The following is an 18,929-nucleotide window of genomic DNA, read 5'->3' on the forward strand; positions in this document are numbered from 1 at the left end:
ACAGCAGCACAAGGAGAAAAGGCTTAGGAACTTGTAGGAACACAAGTGATAATTCAGTCAAACTACCAAAGGAGAATACAAGATGGACATATGTGCAAGCTGGCTTCCAAATTTTCTTCTCAAAATGAATGCAAAAATGCAAAATAACTTCAAATATCTGGAATGGAGAGGCAATACTAGTATAAATTATTCACCTTGATCTGAATTGTTATGGATTGTGCCACAATAATTCCCTGGCCTTATCCTGATTATGGGAACAAAGCTGGAGCAAAGCATTAAACCTATCCTCCCCCACCCCCAAACCAACTGAGATCTCAACAAGCATATTAAAAGATAATTTATTAGAACTTATAAAGTACTGTGAAATCAACCACCAAAGGGCATTTGCTTTTCCGATTTCCAGTGTATGTAAATCACTGGATCTAGATTTTAAATTGTCATAAAAAAGAAGAGAAATAAATCCTTAGTGTACAAGACTACACATTTGAGCATTATCATTATAATATGAGCTGGATTACATAACTTATAATATGAATCTCTGGTATTACTGCTTGTAGAAAGTCAAAAATGTCTATTGTCCTGTTCATTGTTGGTCGGTGGAAAATTTGGAATGACTGATGGGATCCCCTTTGGAAACTGCACCAGAAAACACTAGTTACCCATACATGCTTACTTGATAGCCAGCCTCAGAGATATATTCCAATACAACTGAAGAGTGAGGATGGACTTTTCTTATTTTTTTTTTTAAGATTTTATTTATTTCTTCATGAGAGAGAGAGAGAGAGAGAGAGAGAGAGAGAGAGAGACAGAGGCAGAGGGAGAAGCAGGCTCCCGGCTCCGCAGGGAGCCTGATGTGGGACTTGATTCCAGGACCCTGGGATCATGACCTGAGTCGAAGGCAGACGCTAAACCGTCTGAGCCACCCAGGTGCCCCTAGACTTTTCTTATTTTTATAACCATGTCTCAATCCCATATGGAGAGAAGTTACATTATCCTGTTTGAAGATAAATGAGATCCTTTGGATACAGAATAAAAAGATGCATAGATACATGTTTGTGTGTGTATGAGAGAGAAGAAAAGAGGGTTAGTGAGGGGTGGGGAGAGAAAGAAAAAGCATATGAATAAGTGAAAGAATTTCTCTTTTAAGAAGCAAGGATCAACTCTGACTCAAGTTCCAGACCAACTGCTAAGTAAATAACTTAAAAGGCCCCATCCCATCTCTGGAGACCTTTTACTATTGATGGCGGTTCCTGGGCTGGGTTGAGTCAACACTTCCTTTATAAAAGATGTGACAATTGCTTGGCACCAGCAACTTGGTGCTGTATTGAGTGCTAGTCTCAGGTTACAAGAAAGACGTAGTTTGAAGATGTCATAGAAAGGGGGTGACCGATAAAACCAGGCACTTAAAGCCCAGATGCACACACTCACATCTATTTTCCTTCAATGGATAAAATAAATGGCTCCATGAGCTAACAGAGGAAAGGGCTAGAAGGCATGCACGTACTGTCTTCATCTGTGGACAGAGCCTCCCTCTCTGCCTTGGCTACCATCTATGCCCCAGTCGGTACAAGGGGTCAAAGTTGCCTTATGATCAATGCTCCGTGGGCCCCAAGCAGCTCGGAGTGCTCAGAGTCAGGCAGTGGGTGCTTCGTTGCTAGTTTGGCAGACCATGCTCCTATGCTAACTGGGGCCTGGGCATTTCTGACACACCTTCGATTCTACTGGTTCAAAATTATGTCATTCTCTCGAGGGCCTTCACTATCTTAGTAAGTGCCATCTGTTATTTACAAATTATGCTTCACATAAGCATCTTTACAACTTTTGAGCTATTTATAGCTGAAGTTCAGAGCAGATGTTTATACTTTAGGGGCTAGATATTCCCATGTTTAGCATGTTTATTAAGGTAGCCAATGTTCAAAAACATGTTTACTATAAGAAACAGCAATAAGTTTATATAAAATATGATTTGAATAAGCATGCACACATACGTAAAGGAAACTGGCAGAAGGAGAAAACCTTCATGCAAGTTTTTATACAACACTCGGTGATGAGGCCTGAGATAAGCACTGATATTTGGAGGTCCTCAAAAAAGAGGACTAACCCCCATGTTTTAGGTCCCGGGTCAGCAACCTATAGCCCATGGACCAAATCCCCCTGATCAGCTGTTAGTGTTCAGCCCATGAGATGAGAATGGTTTTTATGTATTTAAATAGTTGGGGAAATAATAAAAGGAAGAATATTTTGTGACACGTGAAAAGTATAGGGAATTCGATTTTCAGTATCCACAAATAAAGTTTTATTGGAACACAGTCATGTTTGTTTCATTACATACTGTCTATGGCTGCTTTTGTATCACAAAGCAGAGTTAAGTACTTTCAACACAGACCGTATGGTCCACAGAGCCTAAAATATTTCCTATCTGGCCCTGTACAGGGAAAGTTTGCCAAGCCATGCCTTGGGTTGCTATCTGTATTCTGAGATTCCCCAAAGATGCCACTGGACACAATTTTATAAAAACAAAGCTTGCCATCAGTTGCCCAAAATTAGCTTAGAAGGTAGCTGACGTGCATGGACCTTACTAATGCACTGTTCTTAAAGCTCAAAGTCCTATTTGATTTTCCAGAAAGAACTGGGACATGAAAACAAAATACATCCGTGTGCTTCTGAAACTATTTAAAACGAGTTGCCAACTCTGAATATGTGTTTCTTCTCACAGATAATTTACACCAGTTGAGAGTGAATCTCCTCAATTGGGTGTGAGGTCCCAAACACCATCAGAATGAAGACAGCATGCACTATTGGCCAGTGGAGAAAAGTCGGTTATTTCCTGTCTGCCCTGACAAGTTGTCCCACTTCCAGCTTCAAAGGCTGCTCTGAGTCAGCCACCCTTCCTCTAATTTCTTTTCCTAGACTCTCCCCACCCCTCAAGATCAAACCTGTTTCTCAGATAATTTCCCAGGCTAATCAACAGTCACTGTGCGTATGGGGGTGGGAGGAAAAGCTAGCAATAAAATGCAGCATGGGAAGCTTAGGAGGAAAGAAGTCATGTTCTCCTCTTTATTTCTCAACCTCCTGATGCGCCTCAGAGTACCTCTAGAGAGCTTCTCTCCCCCCATAAAATAATCTGCTACCTTGGTGCAAGCCAGCAACTAACTACCATCTTAACAAGAGTGCTCATCATTTAAACACAATCTAAGGATCCCACTGTAGCCAGACCTGGGACTGCGTATGCAGAGAAACTCCATCACCTCCTCCCTTTAGACATAGTAATCACTCCAGCAGGATGGACAGAGCATTTGTGGGTCACCTAAAAAAGAAAGGACAGTGGCTGATAGGACTAGATGTGCAGATGCATTCACACAGAATCAACAGCACTTCAGGGCAAGTTCTCCAATAGGAATGCCAAAGGTGGGAAAAGTGATTTACAAATGGAGCACTTGGTTATCACAGGAAAATGGAAAAGTAAGCTAATCTCATAGAGGGATTTGCCCAAGGAAAGATTCTGATTAAGTGATTGTGTAAATATTAGATACAAAAAGAAAGCAGATCATCAAGTCATGTTACTAGCATCATAAGTAAAAAACAAAAAGAAAAACCACTTCCCCCATTAAAATTTTAATATATGGGGGCAACAACCATCAAAAAATCATCAGAGAGCCTTTAACAGTCTCTTTGCACTAGTCATTGTTTGGTCTATTTGATGAGAATCCAAATAAGGGTATAGACTCTGAACATTCATCAGTAGTTGATTCACTTGACTCGACATCCCCCCCCCCACCCCCCGAGCAGGTGGGGGCAGACAGCAAAGCCTTAGATCAGCTAGGATACTGGATTTGAATCAGTGACCTAGAAGGGAAAGATTCCATGTTGCTTCCAGCCATCCTGAGAGTCCTAACAGCTGGAGAAAGTATCGTATACTCTGAGAGCATTCCATAATAGCTGATATTTAGATAGGGATGGATTATCTCAAAATGTTCCACAGTCTTTGCAAATGAGTTTATGAGACAATATCTAGATAGACATGATGAAAAATTGGAGCAGAGACAACCCCATGTCTACAGAACTGGAACATTATGTTTGAGCTGAAATCCAAAAGGACAGGAAATGAAAAAGTCACAGATACCTACTGGCACGGTCCTACCTGCACAAGGAGGTACGGCCATGGGCAGTGTCATCCATGGGTGTGGGGGTGGGGAGAGAAGAGGCCAGGAAACAGCATCCCTCCACCACCTGGACCACTGCAATTTCTTTATCATCCTATACCAACTGGAATCTCCACCTTCTACATCTACTCGAGCTGGGTTTCCCAAATCTTTACTGACATGACTTTCTGTTCTTCACGCTACACACAGGATGGTTATCACTGCTATGACACTTAATACTTAAGTTCTTCACTTCGGCTCTACTTTAAAATGTATCAAATAAGGTAAAAACCTGACATGGGTATGTTGGGAGCTGGGGAGTTTTTTTAATGCTGGCAATCAATAAGAGTGTGTTTTCCTAGAAGAAAAGATGACAGACAGTATTGTCTTTCCTTCTTCCTTCCTTCATTTTTTTTTTTTTTTTTAAGAACTGGGTTGAAAGAGAACAGAACTGGGTCACTGTGCTCTTGTGCCATGCCATGATTTGCCAGCATTCGTGCCTTAGAGTTCAAACACAATCCCATGCCCCAAGTACAGGAGACACGGACATAGAAATGTCAGAAGGCCCTAAACAGAAGGAGGCATTCTGCTACAAGTCCCACCCCCAAAGGAAACCTAGGGGCAGAAAGGGGTCAGAAAACCCTATATTTACTTGCAGTTATGAATAATTTTTATTATTTAAGTATCCACATAGAGGATACTTGCCGCCAAAGAAGGTAGAAGTTAGGAATTTTCATGAGACAAAAAGAAAAAGGCTATCTACGATCCTCTTGCAAAATCAGCTGAAATAAGTTTAATGGCTATAAACAGTCAGGAAATCTGTTTGAAGTCTCATATAAGAGGAGACAAAAACCCCGACCATCATACTCCTACTCCACACACCTATTAACATAGGGCCCTATAACCACCTTGTTGAGGCTCTGGTTGGCTGCTCCCTGCTGGAGCCAGTGCCAGACGCTGAATCACACCAAGTCTCCGGCACCTGAGTTGTCTTTGGAGGGAGTCCATCCAAGCGCTGCCCAAGCCTGAGCCTGTCTAGCTTGAACGAGTCGGCAAGACCACAGCCTGGGGCGCCATGACCGTAGGCAACACTAGCATTGCAATGAAGTAAAACAGAAGTCAAGTTTATTAGCAAATGTCTAAAATGTTAAGTTAGGTGCTGCATCAAACCCGTTTCTCCTTGTTAAGGAAGGACCAGATTGTGCCCCCCAAAGAAATAAATACATGGGCCCATTTCTTCTCTAAGTTCCCAAAGTAGAAAATATGGGGGGGGGGTCAACTGCAAGGATAAATGAATCAAAACGATCTATTAACTTGCTGTATTAACCTGTTGTTTTCTGCAATTGTCTTTTATGGGGATGCAGCCCAGCAACTCTCATGAATAATCCAGATTCGTATCTTTTCGAACCTTGTGATGAGACCTACTAATTTTGAAGCTTGCAGAAGAAGAATCCGGCTAGAGTCATGTTCAAAATAATAGAGTTTTCTATGATTTTACTACTAACACTGAACCTAGTTTCTGCTCAAATATGGTGCTGTATTCCTTCGCTCCTTCTAAGTCACACATACTTGGGGATGCCTTATGAATGCTTTGCTTCGCAAAATACTTTCCTTCCCTCACCTGAACATTGGAAAAAGAATCAAAAGTGAAAGCCAATTTAGAGGCAACATTCCAGCTGAGATGAGAGACAAAAAAAGAAAAGAAAGGAAAAGAAAAGAAAAAAGAAATCGAAGTGGAAAGAGAGGAAAGACCCAAACCAGACTAATAATCTAAAATTTGGACTACTCACTCCAAAGTTAACTAGGACAAAGTTAACTAGGACAAAAATTATAATCATCATCATCATCATTTCCAATTATTTACATTTCTCAGAGCAGTTACTACAAATAGTGAAGATTCCACTAGTGTAACAATTTAAGAAATAAGTACCATCTAGACACAGGGGGAGTGCAGTAACTCCCTGCATTTAGGGTACTGAAATAAAAACAATGTATTGAACTGCTTACCATGGGCCAGGCACTATGCCAGTTAGTTGCTTTAGACTTATTATCTTACTTCTTGCTCCCAACATCTCGAAAGGAAGCAGGGCAAGGTTTTATGATTACCGATTTCAAGTGGAAAAATCATGAGATGGTGAGGTTCAGTGACTTGCCCAAGGTCACAAACCTAGTAAACGGCTAGGACAGAAAAACAAAAATGAACAAACACGGTCTCATGCCAACTTGACACTCACATTCTACCAAGGTCACTGGTTAGACCAAATATGGCTGCAGGTAATTCTGGCAAAGGGATATGCAGTCCTACAGAGCCAAACATGCATGAATGAATGCAGGTCCTTCTGTTTTCGGGATGAAGGGAAAGGCCTCTTCCCAGTATCACATCTTTTAATGTAACTTTACCTGCCTCTTTCCCCCACACACAAGACTTGTTTTCTTCAACCAGATCCTTCCATTCCCAGGACTTTTGGCGCCATGACCACATCTGCAAATTTGCCCTCCCCTTCTCTGCCCACATTTATAAGGCATCTGTGTGTCTTCTCCATTTAAATTCTACTTTTTCCAGACAAATACTGCATGATCTCACATATATATACATATATATGTGTGTGTGTGTGTGTGTGTGTGTGTGTGTATGTATATATATATATATATATATATGCAACCTAAGAAGGTCGAACTCCTAGAAGGAGAGTAGAATGGTGGCTGCCAGAGATCAGAGGGTGGGAAATGGGGAGATGTTGGTCAAAGGGTACAAAGGTTTAGTTAGTTATGCAGGATGAGTATGTACTAGAATTCTTATGCACAGCATGGTGCCTATACTCAATAGTACCATATTGTGTGCTTGAAATTCGCTAAAAGGATATTTCTTTTTCTTTTTTTTAAAGATGTATTTGTTTATTTGAGAGAGAGAGGGAGAAAGAGAGAGAGCAGGGGGAGGAGCAGAGGGAGAGGGACAAGCAGACGCTGTGCTAAGCGTGGAACCCGACGTGGGCTCCATCTCCCAACCCTGAGATCATGACCTGAGCCAAAATCAAGAGTCAGATACTCAACCGACTGAGCCACCCAGGCGCCCCACTAAAAGGATACTTCTTTTTTAAAAAAATTATCATATAATGTATTATTTGTTTCTAAGAGGATACTTCTTAAGTTAAAACTCATTATACACGAAAAAGGGTAACAATGTAGAGTTGACAGGTAAGTTAGTTCCAGTGTGGAGATCTTTTCACAATGTATATATATGTATAAAAACATCAAGTTGTATACTTTAATTCATATACAATTTATTTATGTCAAAGATATCTCCATAGAGTTGTTAAAAAATTAAAAAATTAAATTAAAAAATTAATAAATTCTACCTTTTCCTAAAAACTCTGCTTATAATCTAATTCCTTCCAGCAACAGTGTTCCTGGATGTCCTCTGACTCAAGGGACTGATGTTAGCTGTGAATCCCTATAGTGCCCCGAGCTTCTATGGCTGTGATGGTAACCCCCAAGCGGCAGACTGGAAGGAATGAATGTACCTAGCTACACCTGTTCTCCCTCACACTGGGCTTCACCTCTTTACCTCTCCGAGTTCATCCGGCTTCTCTTAGGATACCGATGCTGTTGCCAACAGCCCTTGATGCTCATTCCTTCCTCAAGCCCTAGTAGGGACAAGCACCCCGTTCTCTGGTTCAGCTGGGCCAAGGCTGGAATTTTTCAAAAAGAGCATTTCATAATGCCAACAACGGAGAGGCTGAACCGAAAGAGCACAGATTTCTTCTCATAAATGAACGCAAGTCCAGCATAGCTCAGGTGCTGGCGAGCTGCGTCTTTGCTCTGCCTTCATCTAAGTTAGACCCACCTCTCCCACCTACCTGGCATGGCTTTCAGATCCAGCCTGACTGCTGGCCCGTGTTTTTTTTTTTTTAACCCACTGTGGATTCTCACTCTCTGCTATAGGCACTTGCTTTTTGTTGGTAGTGGAGTATTAAATCACTATCACCTTTTTTAAAAGGATTTTATTTTTATTTGAGAGAGAGAGAGGTGGAGGGAGAGCAGGAGGGAGAGGGAGAGAGAATCTGAGGCAGACCCCATGCTGAGCACGGAGCCTGATGCAGGGCTGGATCCCAGGACCTCAAGATCATGACCTGAGCGGAAACCAAGAGTCGGATGCTCAACTGACTGAACCACCCAGGAGCCCCACTATAATCTTTTATTAAAAAACATTTTCTCGGGGCACCTGGGGGGCTCGGTTGGGCGACTGCCTTTGGCTCAGCTCATGATCCTGGAGTCCCGGGATCGAGTCCCGCATCGGGCTCCCTGCTCAGCGGGGAGTCTGCTTCTCCCTCTGACCCTCCTCCCTCTCATGTGCTCTCTCTCTCATTCTCTCTCTCAAATAAATAAAATAAAATCTTTAAAAAAAAAAACATTTTCTCTGGATGCTTTTTTCCTCTTAGTTTTATTGAGATACACTTAACATATAATACTATAATTTTTGGTGTACACCACGGTGATAGATTAGACATATATAGGTATGTTTTGATATCTATATGCTATAAAGATATACAGATAGACAGATATCTCCAAATGACTACCATAGTAAGTTTAATTAACATCTATCACCTTACATAGTTACAATCTTTTTCCTTATGACGAGAACTTTTAAGATCTACTCTCTTAGCAGCTTTGAAATATATGATACAATATGATTAGCTTCAGTCACCATGCTGCATATCACATCCGAAGAACTTACTTATCTTAAAACTTTAAGTTTGTAGCTTTGGACAACCTTTATTCCCCTGCCCACCTCTCACCCCCACCCCCCATCTCCGGCGATCACCAATCTGTTCTGTTTCTATGGGTTTACTTACATTAGATTCCACATGAGTGAGATTATGCAGTATTTGTCTTTCTCTGTTTGACTTATTTCACTCAGCACAGTGCCCCTAAGGTCCATCCATGTTGTTGCAAATGGCAGGATTTCCTTCTTTTTTATGGGTGAATAATAGTCCATACATACCACATTTTCTTTATCTAGTCACCCATCAATGGACACTTAGGTTATTTCCTTGTCTTGGCTATTGTAAATAATGCTGCTATGAATGTGGCAGTGCAGGTATCTTTTTGAGGTAGTGATTTCATTTCCTCTGGATATATATCCAGAAGTGGAATTGATGGATCATATAATACTGCTATTTTTATTTTTTATTTTTTTAAAGATTTCATTTATTTATTTGACGGAGAGAGACACAGCAAGAGATAGATGTAACACAAGCAGGGGGAGTGGGAGAGGGAGAAGCAGGCCTCCTGCCAAGCAGGGAGCCCGATGCGGGGCTCGACCCCAGGACCCTGGGATCATGACCTGAGCCGAAGGCAGACGCCCAACAACTGAGCCACCCAGGCGCCCCAACAGTGCTATTTTTAATTTTTTATGGAACCTCCATACTGTTTTCCACAGTGGCTGCACCAATTTAACATTCCTACCAACGGTGCAAGAGGGTTCCCCTTTCTCCACATCCCGCCAACAATTGCTATTTCTTGTCTTTTTGACAATAGCCATCCTAACGGTTGTGAGGCACTATCTTCCTATGTTTTGATCTGCATTTCCAAATAACTGTATTCTTAAAACTGCTTTGGTTCCTGGTTAATGGGGATGGGGAAGATAATGATGGAAGTTGTAATTTTGTGACTATTTATTACCAGACAGGTATTGAAGAGTACAGACACATTATCTCATTTAATTTTCATAATTCTTTGAGGGATTATTACACCCAGTTAATTGACGCCTGGGTGGCTCAGTCGGTTAGGTATCTGACTCTTGATTTTGGCTTAGGTCATGATCTCAGGGTCGTGGGATCAAGCCCCGCTTTGGGTTCTGTGCTCAGTGGGGAGTCTGCTTGAGGATTCTCTCTCCCTCTCCCTGCCCCCGTTCATGTGCTCTTTCTCTAAAAAAAAAATAAATCTTAAAAAAAAAAAATCAATTATTACACCCAGTTAACACATACAGAAACATAGGAACAGAGAGATTAATTATAAGCATTATGTGAAGTGTGCATGGAAGGTCCTTAGCACAGTACCTGTACATGATAATTGCTTATTAAATATCACATATTACAATACATTACCACATACCTACGAAAATGTGTTTTGTCGAAAGCAAACATTCCTGTTTCCCAGTAATCTCAAACCAGTCACCGCCTTCTTTCTAGAAACAACGAGAAAACCACAGCACCCTCTGTTGAACCAAAAGGAATCTAAGGCAGACACAGTTCATTGCACACAAAGCAGGCTGAGGGCAAGAGGGAATCTGATTTGCCCATGGTCACACCGATGACTTGTAGCCAAGAGTCCCGGCTCCTTCTGCTGGCAAAGGCACCTGAACAAGCCTGGCTCTTTCTGACCCTCACCAAGCCCTAAAGCAGGACTTGCCCTGACTCTTAGAACAATGAGGCAGGAATGGCTGCCTAGAGGCCGAAGAGTGAGCTAGCAGGAGATGATGATGGTCATGCCACCGCTGCTGGTGAACAAGAAGCTGATCGCTGACACTGAATGCCAACTGTGGGTCTGGCTTGCTTCTGAAGTGCTTTACATAAACAGAACGTTTACATAATATGCCAAAGGTCACACAGTTTGGATTAGAATCCCTTCACTTGTACTTCGGGAATGGCACAACCCAAAATGGCCACTAATCCACAGATCCGTGGATTTGGAGTTCTTCCATTCACAGAGATCTAGAACTACGTGCTAAACAGATCTTTAAGGGAAAAAAAAATTAGAAATGTTTAGAAGAATTGAAGCCACAAACGTAATCCAATAGGAAACTTTTTGAAGATTTTATCTTTTATATAAACATAAATTTATATGCATATACTACAGATAGAGAATATGGCAAAAGAAAAACAGATTTGATGTCTCTGGTCAAGGAATTAAAAACATTTTCTGAAAAAGGAGATTAAAAACAAAACTTTGTTCATCAGATAGGCAGCTGTGTTCAATGAGTTGTGCTCATAGTGTGACAATGATTTTTGGGACTTCCAGTAACCACAGTTTAGCATAAGGTGGAACTTGAGTCTTCATGCATGAAGAAATAGGGATTCTCTGGGAATTTGGGGGAATTACTGACCTTGAGAGAATCACAGCAATTCCAAAGAAAAAGAAGTCAGCTTTAAGAAATATGAATGTTTTACACAGAAGCAGCAAGCACGCTGGTGGAGCACGCACCAGTCGGGATGTGAACCCAGTCTACGTGATTCGAACCCCAGCTCCACCACCGGCCAGCTGTGTGGCCTCGGGTAAGTCACTTCACCTCTCTGTACCTCAGTTTCTTCATCTGTAAGAATGGGAGGAGATAACCGTTCCTGCATCGCAATCAGTACATGCAAAGTTCGCAGGCTAGGGTCGGACATTCAGTAAGTGATTCTTCAGTGATTTCAAAAAGCACTTCATAAGTGATCACTGATTATGAAAGTAATAAGCTCATGGCAGAAGATAAGGAGGATGCATACGTTAATTAGGAAAAGAAAAAATAAAGTGTCATATCATCACCTACATATTGGTACACTATCAACATTTGGGAGTATGCTTAAGGGAAGTAATTTTCTTAAGTAAAATTGGAATCATATTATTTACAGTCTTCTGAAAATTACTTTTTAAAATTAAAAACACATTTTTTTAAGAGAGAGTTTTCAAATCTAATTTCTATACTCAGGTTCAAATAAACAGTACTGGGGACCAAACAACCTAAATACTATCACCCTACTCGTGAGACTTCTGAAAAAGCTTTCAACAAAAGACTTTAAACAGCAAACGGCACATGACTAATTTTTTCACTGAGCTTAGTAACCATAGCAGGGAAGCTTAAGACACACCAGAATTGAAGAATCACATACTAACATCCAGAGTTAACAGAATGTTTCAATGCTTTTGCCCCCAAAGCACCCGGCGACAGAGTTAACTTCTGACTCAACTTTGCACAGCCAATAAGCAGGGTCTGTTTCTTTGCAAAGAACAAACGAAGTTGATTTTTGTGGAAGTTAAATTGCCAACATCATATTGAGTTAATGTGAAATAAAACAAAAATCAAAATCCCAGCCCGTGCTGTATCTTAAAAACAACAACAACAAAATTCTAACTTCGACCCTAAACTGATTAAAATTAAGCTTCAATACTCTTCACTGGCTCCTCCCTCCCCACCATCAATACCACGCACTAGCTATATTTTCCAGTCCAGTTTCTTCATGGTAAAACACTTTCTCATGAGACTGCCTGTGGTCAGGGCTGACTATGGCACCGGAAAAATGCTTCTCATGGCATCTAGATCATACCCATTCCAGGTCTAGCCTGGCCATTAAGTACAGACACACCCGGAAACTGTAAACTCTTTTAACAACAGGACATTTTCCCACCTCAAAAGTGGGATAATCTCTGCAGTCTACCTATGTCCCAAGGGTGTTCTGAGTATTAACAAGTTAGCATTAGTCAGGCACTTTGATTTCACAGACAAAGGGCTCTGTCCAAGTACAAAGTATGATTATCCAACCCAACCGCCTTTTGGAGAGTCACCCAAGATGACAACAGAGGAGGGAGAGAGGCTCCTGCTTCCATCGCTGCCCTCTCCTGAGTGAAGCCACCTCCCAGTGACATACATGCTGGGCCAGACTGGCGGGGGCTGTGCTATGTTTGAGTGTCTGCTGCATTGTTCCCTTATATAGTCAACGAAGAGGGAATCCCTCTGTGTGCACGTTTCCAATCCACATTCCAAAACAGCATAGGCCACGAAGCGGATTTTCAACTGTGATTTATAGGGCTTGATATGACAGGGCCAGGCACCGTGCTAGGATCATGCCCATCACTTTTTCAGGATGTGGATGAAAGAGGAAACCTCTGTAGAAAATCATCCTCGAAGTTATTAAAAACGTGCTGGTGTGTGCACATATGTCAGAGTGGGCTTAAGTATAGAGAACGTCTACATGAAGTTATGCAAACCCCACCCAAGAATTAAAACAACGACAATAAAATTATATTTTTGGTGTGCTTGCTTTAAAAATCTACATTTAATGTAGATTGGAGCCTTTCCCTCTGTCTCAGGAGGCCTCGATCTGAGATAACAATCCCAAAGATCATCAATGCATTACATAATACTGAAGTATGGAAGGTGTTTTTGAGGGACAATGAGGTACATACACATGGTTACCTGGCATTAGAGTATCTGCCTGGCACCTTTAAAAAGCGGAGTAAAGTTGGCCTCTAATAAATTATGCTGCACACTGGTCACAGAAACTCCAACTTATTTTCCTTTAACTCAACTGTTCATGTTTAGAGCTCAAGTCCAGATAGAGCATTCAGCAGAAGTGCAAGAGCTACTGATGTGTCCATATACACACATTCACATACACACAGGCGCATCATAAAAGTAGAGCTACTGAGGCAGGCAGAGCAAAGCATCCAGAAAAGCCTAACTGCTGAACAACTAATCCTGGGAAATCCTGCACCATAAAACCATACACCACAATAGATTAATTCTCAGTAAAGAGCCTGGCAAAATCTCAGAAGTCAAAAAGGCTCCCGGGCCTCAAGGGTTAACTCACTTGCCTTTTTAAAAAAATGACACATATAATTTCCTTTTATCATAAAACAATGCATTTATTATTTTCTGTGTATCTGTTAAAGGGCATGGCTTTCTGAGTGGAAAACAAAACAGAACTTGGTCACATGTTTATTTGCTTCAGCTACTCCCTTCCCCTTCTGATAAATAATCAAACATGCCATCCAGAAAAAACAAAACCAGCGAGCTGGGAAATTTGATGGTCATCAAATAGACTGAGATACCAAGAAGAGCAGCCCACTGTTCCCACACTGAGTTTTCGGCCCCCACACCTACACTAACATCTGAGTAAATACCTTCAGTCACTCTTTCCATTTTCCCTGCAATTACTCCTACTGTTAAACAAATTGTCCTTAAGGCAGTCACAAACATAATTTTTTTTTTCTGCAAAGGAGAACAACTTCTGAACATTAAAAAAGCCAGCAGAGCAACAGCAACACACAAACACACATGCACGCACATGTGCACACACACGCACACGTGCACACACACATGCACACACATGCACACACACTTATTTATTTAAATACGTCTTCCATGAGTGGTTCGGACAACTACAGAGCTTATTTCTTTCTCTAACAGATGCTGTTTTAGACAATAAAACTTAAGGATATTTAGTCTGGGGACTAACAAACAAGGTTCAGAGTAAGAACAATTCCCTTAAGATCAAAAGAGCTAATTTTCCATTTCCTGTCTATTCCCAGACCAGTACATAGTTAAAAAAAAAAAAATTAGCACCTGGCTTACCAATTATAGTGAAGTTGGGGGTCAGGGTTGGGGGAAGGGTGCGGAGGGAGGTGGGGGGTACGGCACAAGGGGCGAGGACATCAGACAGGAAAAGGTGGAACCCTTGAAAAAAATGTCAAAGCATGTGTTAAGAAACTCGTTTCACCAGAAAGGACTCAGAGAGCAATCCCATCCGCTCCTGGACACAGAGTGAAGCAGCAGCCCAGGTCCAAGGGCTTTCCCTGCCATACTAATTACCCACAACGAGAATTTTGAAAAGACCTTTCCAACATCAAAGTTAACAACCATCGCGGAAAGTGAGGCGGGCTTTCTCTTTCCTTTCGCAGCCCACTCCGTTTAAACAATAGTCATATGAATGAGATAATGACCGTGCTTGTTTCAGCAGTCTGACTTTTATTGGCATGAAATTGGTACAAATATTATCAAGACCGATTCACAAGTGATGACGGTGTCATGATGCAAACATCAGAGGACAATTCTGCAGAAGCAGAGTTACAAAAGGCACCATCCCTGCACCCTCTCGCCACTTGTAATAACAGGAAGAAAAAGAAGGCAACACAAAACAAAGTCACAAATAGTCACAAATAAGCAGAGAGGGTTCTAAACTACATTCAAGCTTATAAAACTGTCCCGATGACACTCGGCTGCGTCCTTAGCTGATTATATCCCAAGACCCGTTTGAAAGCAAGAGTGAATTAACAAGGAGTTAGAACCAACCGGTCTTCTCAAATCTCTAAAAAGAAAACCGCCTTTGATGGAGAGAAGAGGGAGGGAGGGGGGTGGGAGAGAAAGCAGTAAACAAGTTGGATCATCTTATTTTGCCCTTCAGAGAATGTCTGCGCAGCAGCGGATCCCTAGTTTAAAAGTTTAACCCCACAAAAATGTTCCTTTTCCTTTTTTTTTTCTCTGGACACTTACAGAGAAAATGAAGAGTTTGACGGAGTGAGCTCGCACTGTCTGCCTTTGGATTTCCGTCTTCTTGCTGTAGATGGGTTCTGGCTGTTTCTGTGAAGCGGGGGTTGCCGAGTGGTAAAAGAGATGTTTGAATAAACAGGAAGTGCTGTGCGGCTGAAGCACACTCGAGGAGAAAACACACTGGAACATTGCCCTTTGTAGGCAACCTCAGGGACGCTTGCCTCCACAGTAGCTGGCTGGGCTCTCACTAAATGACAAAGAAACCACAAGAATTCCTCAAGCAATTCTTCACTTTCAAAGTTGAAAGATCAGTTGGAGCTTGCAGGTAATTTTCAAAGTTGCATTTAGCACTTAAAGAAATCTATTAATGCTACACGTATCTAAATCACTCCAGGTCTGCAAGCAGCGACATAGCATCAGAAGTGTGCCCTGGCCAGACTGAGCCCTCGCCAAAAGGCTCATTCTTGCAGACAGATACACACCGACAGTGTTTCGGGAAACCTGCTCTTGAGATATTTTTGTGGTGACATTTACATAGGCAGGATGCTTTTCAAAAAATAAAAAAAAAAAAATAGGGAAGAAAGAAAGAAAATCCAGATTCTGCAGACTTTAGAGGAATTTGTCACATGTATTTTTAAAGAACATATCGTCCCGCATTCCCGGGATATGCCCTTGATCTTGCTTTTGCTGCTTTTCCTTTACATTTTCCTTCTCTGCAATCAACCAAACTACCTGTTTATCTCCAGATGCCTAGCTTGTCTACTCGAACACTCCCTTAACCCGCCCCAAACTAATTATCAAAGTCCTGTCTTCCGTCACCCGAGTAACTTGACAGATACTGTAAAGAAAAGTAAACTGCTAAAGGCAGAACAAGTCAGCTTGAAAAATAAGATGAGGAGCTGAACAGCCATATTCAATAAAAAAAGAAACAGGGGGAAGGGGGGGAGGAAGAAAAGGATTCCTTCTGAAAATGTATTGCTGTTGTGGCGATGTTCTTCTGCCACGGAAGCAACTGATTTGTTATTTAGCATGGAATGCTGGACTGTCTGTCATCCAGGTGCTAATACTCGGCTAAAATAACTCATTGGGAACTGTCAGTGGGATGTTTACATAGGCCCCAATCTTTTCTTCATGGAAGGAAATTTTTTACTGGAATTCATCTTCTTTTGATCTCACATTCAAAGCAACGGCAGCTTGATAGACATTCAAGTCTGAAAGCAAATCCAGACGCTGAAGATAAACCGCCAGAATATGACAGGCAGAAGCATCTAAAGCTTATAAAAATGAAGAGAACAGCATGTCGCCTGAGTATTACAATAGCAGAAATCAAGAGACATATTAGGTGGAACTGATCAGCCACAAACACAGTTCAAAAGGCAGATCACAGAAACAGAGGACTAGGCTAGGAGAAAAAAACAATGGGAAAGATCTGGTTTACTGCCTCACCTCCCTTCTGAGCCCCACAGCGCTTCCTTGCCTGCCTCTTCACTTTTAGGAGGGGTGGGGTATCCAATTCAAATGTTCCTGTCTGACTCAGCTGGTCCAGTGATAAACGCTGCAAATGGTTTCCTAGCAATCTGTTTCGCAAAGGCAGGGGGAAGAGGCAGACCCTTACCTTGCTCAGGGTCCAGCATGCTGCATTTTATTAGCATCCCCTGCATCTGCTCTGCAATGCAGTTTCAAAAGACACATAGCCTGGGCGCCATGCAAGTGGGCGGTCGGGAAGAGAGTCTCTCCACAGAAGGGCTCTAAGTAGTTCGAGATGGGGCTAGAGAGCTCCAAGGACTCTAGTTCCCTGACATGGCTAGTTACCAAATGAGCACAAACGCTCCAGCCTCAGTCACAAAAATAGAAGCATTCAGTCCTACAGACAGAGAAGTGCTCAACACCTAGTAGCTCTGAAGCCCCCTAGTACAATTCCATAAAGGAATTATCACAAGATCTTTCTTAGAGGTACACAATTTTTTTTCTTTTAAAATAAGCCTCTTCTTCTAATCAAAGTCAGTACACATAAAGAAAAGGTAACTCTCCCAGCAATTCTGTCCTCAGAGCTGTTTGTCAACACAACGTGAACGGGCAGCAGAAGGGAAACAGAATTCCCCATTGTAACTTAGCCTGTGGTTCCTCCTGATTCTGCACATCCTTCTGGGACTACAGAGCCAGATCTTCTGCAGCACCCTAGGATTTTTAAAAATGCTCCTCCCCCCTTTTGCACAATAAATCAACAGTACAATGTAGATTTAAAAAATGTACTAACCTATTTAAAAAGATGTAATCAGTTTAAAGGCTCGCCTCATGCAAACAACATGTCTGTGTAACTTAGTTACAAATGTAAAAAACACAAACAAGCAAACAAAACAAAAACCCTACTGGATTCTAAGACTGTTCTTTAAAAGTTACCTTCTCCCATGCCTACACAGCTGATTTGCTAAAGCTGATTATTGATCTTTAAATTGCCCTAGTTCCATGTCTTCCTCCCTAACCTAAAAAAAAAAAAAAAAAAAAAAAAAGATACTTACTCCAAAAATCTCCCGACTAAGTATCCCATGTTGCTGTAGTTATTACGTTTACCCAAAACAGGGAGGTCTACCATGAAAAAAAGAGAATGCTAATTCCATTCCCTTATACATTCTAAAACATATTCTTCTTCCACAAAGAATGCTGTCACTACCACCGTGGGGTAAAGAGCAACCCTCCATTTCTCAGGGCCGCTGAAGGTCTTTTTAAAAAATCTGCCATGTATAAAGACCTTCATTAGTATAATTAAATGACTATTGGGGCTTTTTTTTGGATATAAACAACTTTTGATATGTCATTTAAAAACCTCATAATAATATCATTAAAGAGCTCCCATTTTTAAAAGAGAAATTGTCTGCTCAGGGCCATGGAATAGTAGCCGTGCTCCAGGCCGCTTCCTCTCTCCCTTTCAGACTTCTGGACTTGAATGTCACCATAGACCTTGAATCCTTGAATGTGAAATGGCTTCACGCTAATTGCTCTAATTGCTTGAAGATGTGCAGGCAGGTGAAACCTGATCCCCGTGGCCATTGTAGAGACCAAGAACAACACTGGAATGTTTACACAGTGGTTTGATTTTAATAGACAGAAGGGCTGAGTTTAAGACAGCAAAAACACAGCTAATAGGTGACCCCTTAATGTAGTCCTCCTTAAAAAAAAAAAAAAAAAAGACACACAACAAAATACAATTTCATGTTCTAAAAGGCAGTGTCCTAAATGCCAAGGTTATTTGCTTGACTCTTGCAGTGAGTACACGTTACGTTGCACCTGACATTTACACCCGAAACTCTACCCCGAATACATTTTTTTACCTTAAAACAAAAAAGCACTTTATATGTCAGTCACCTTACAAACAGATTATGACTGTATGGTATTTCCAAGTAAGTGCACTCATTTAAATTTTAAATTGAATATTTTTCACTACTGCAATACTCCCTGTCCCTTAAAGGGGAAGCTTTGTATCTCCTTGTTTATCCCTTTGCTTCTTCTGCCCCCTCTCCCCTCCATTTATGGAATGCCTG

The 18,929-nt window shown here is 41.5% G+C and overlaps 1 protein-coding gene across 7 annotated transcripts in view; it reads right to left on the minus strand.

Annotated features, from left to right (window-relative positions):
• FOXP1 (forkhead box P1) overlaps positions 1-18,929 on the minus strand; it is a 568,616-nt gene that overhangs the window by 153,744 nt on the left and 395,943 nt on the right. For 3 of the 7 annotated variants that reach the window (XM_025885353.2, XM_025885354.2, XM_025885352.2), the window contains exon 1: positions 15,394-15,594. The exons of the other annotated variants lie outside the window; for them this stretch is intronic. In XM_025885353.2, coding sequence (XP_025741138.1) covers positions 15,394-15,579 — 186 coding nt within the window. In that variant the 5' untranslated portion in view covers positions 15,580-15,594. Of the gene's footprint in view, positions 1-15,393; positions 15,595-18,929 lie in introns of those variants that run through there. 7 annotated transcript variants of the gene reach the window in all.

This window comes from Callorhinus ursinus, unplaced genomic scaffold (assembly GCF_003265705.2).
Source record: "Callorhinus ursinus isolate GAN/ISIS: 27379988/994484 unplaced genomic scaffold, GSC_fseal_2.0 scaffold15, whole genome shotgun sequence".
NCBI lineage: Eukaryota > Metazoa > Chordata > Mammalia > Carnivora > Otariidae > Callorhinus > Callorhinus ursinus.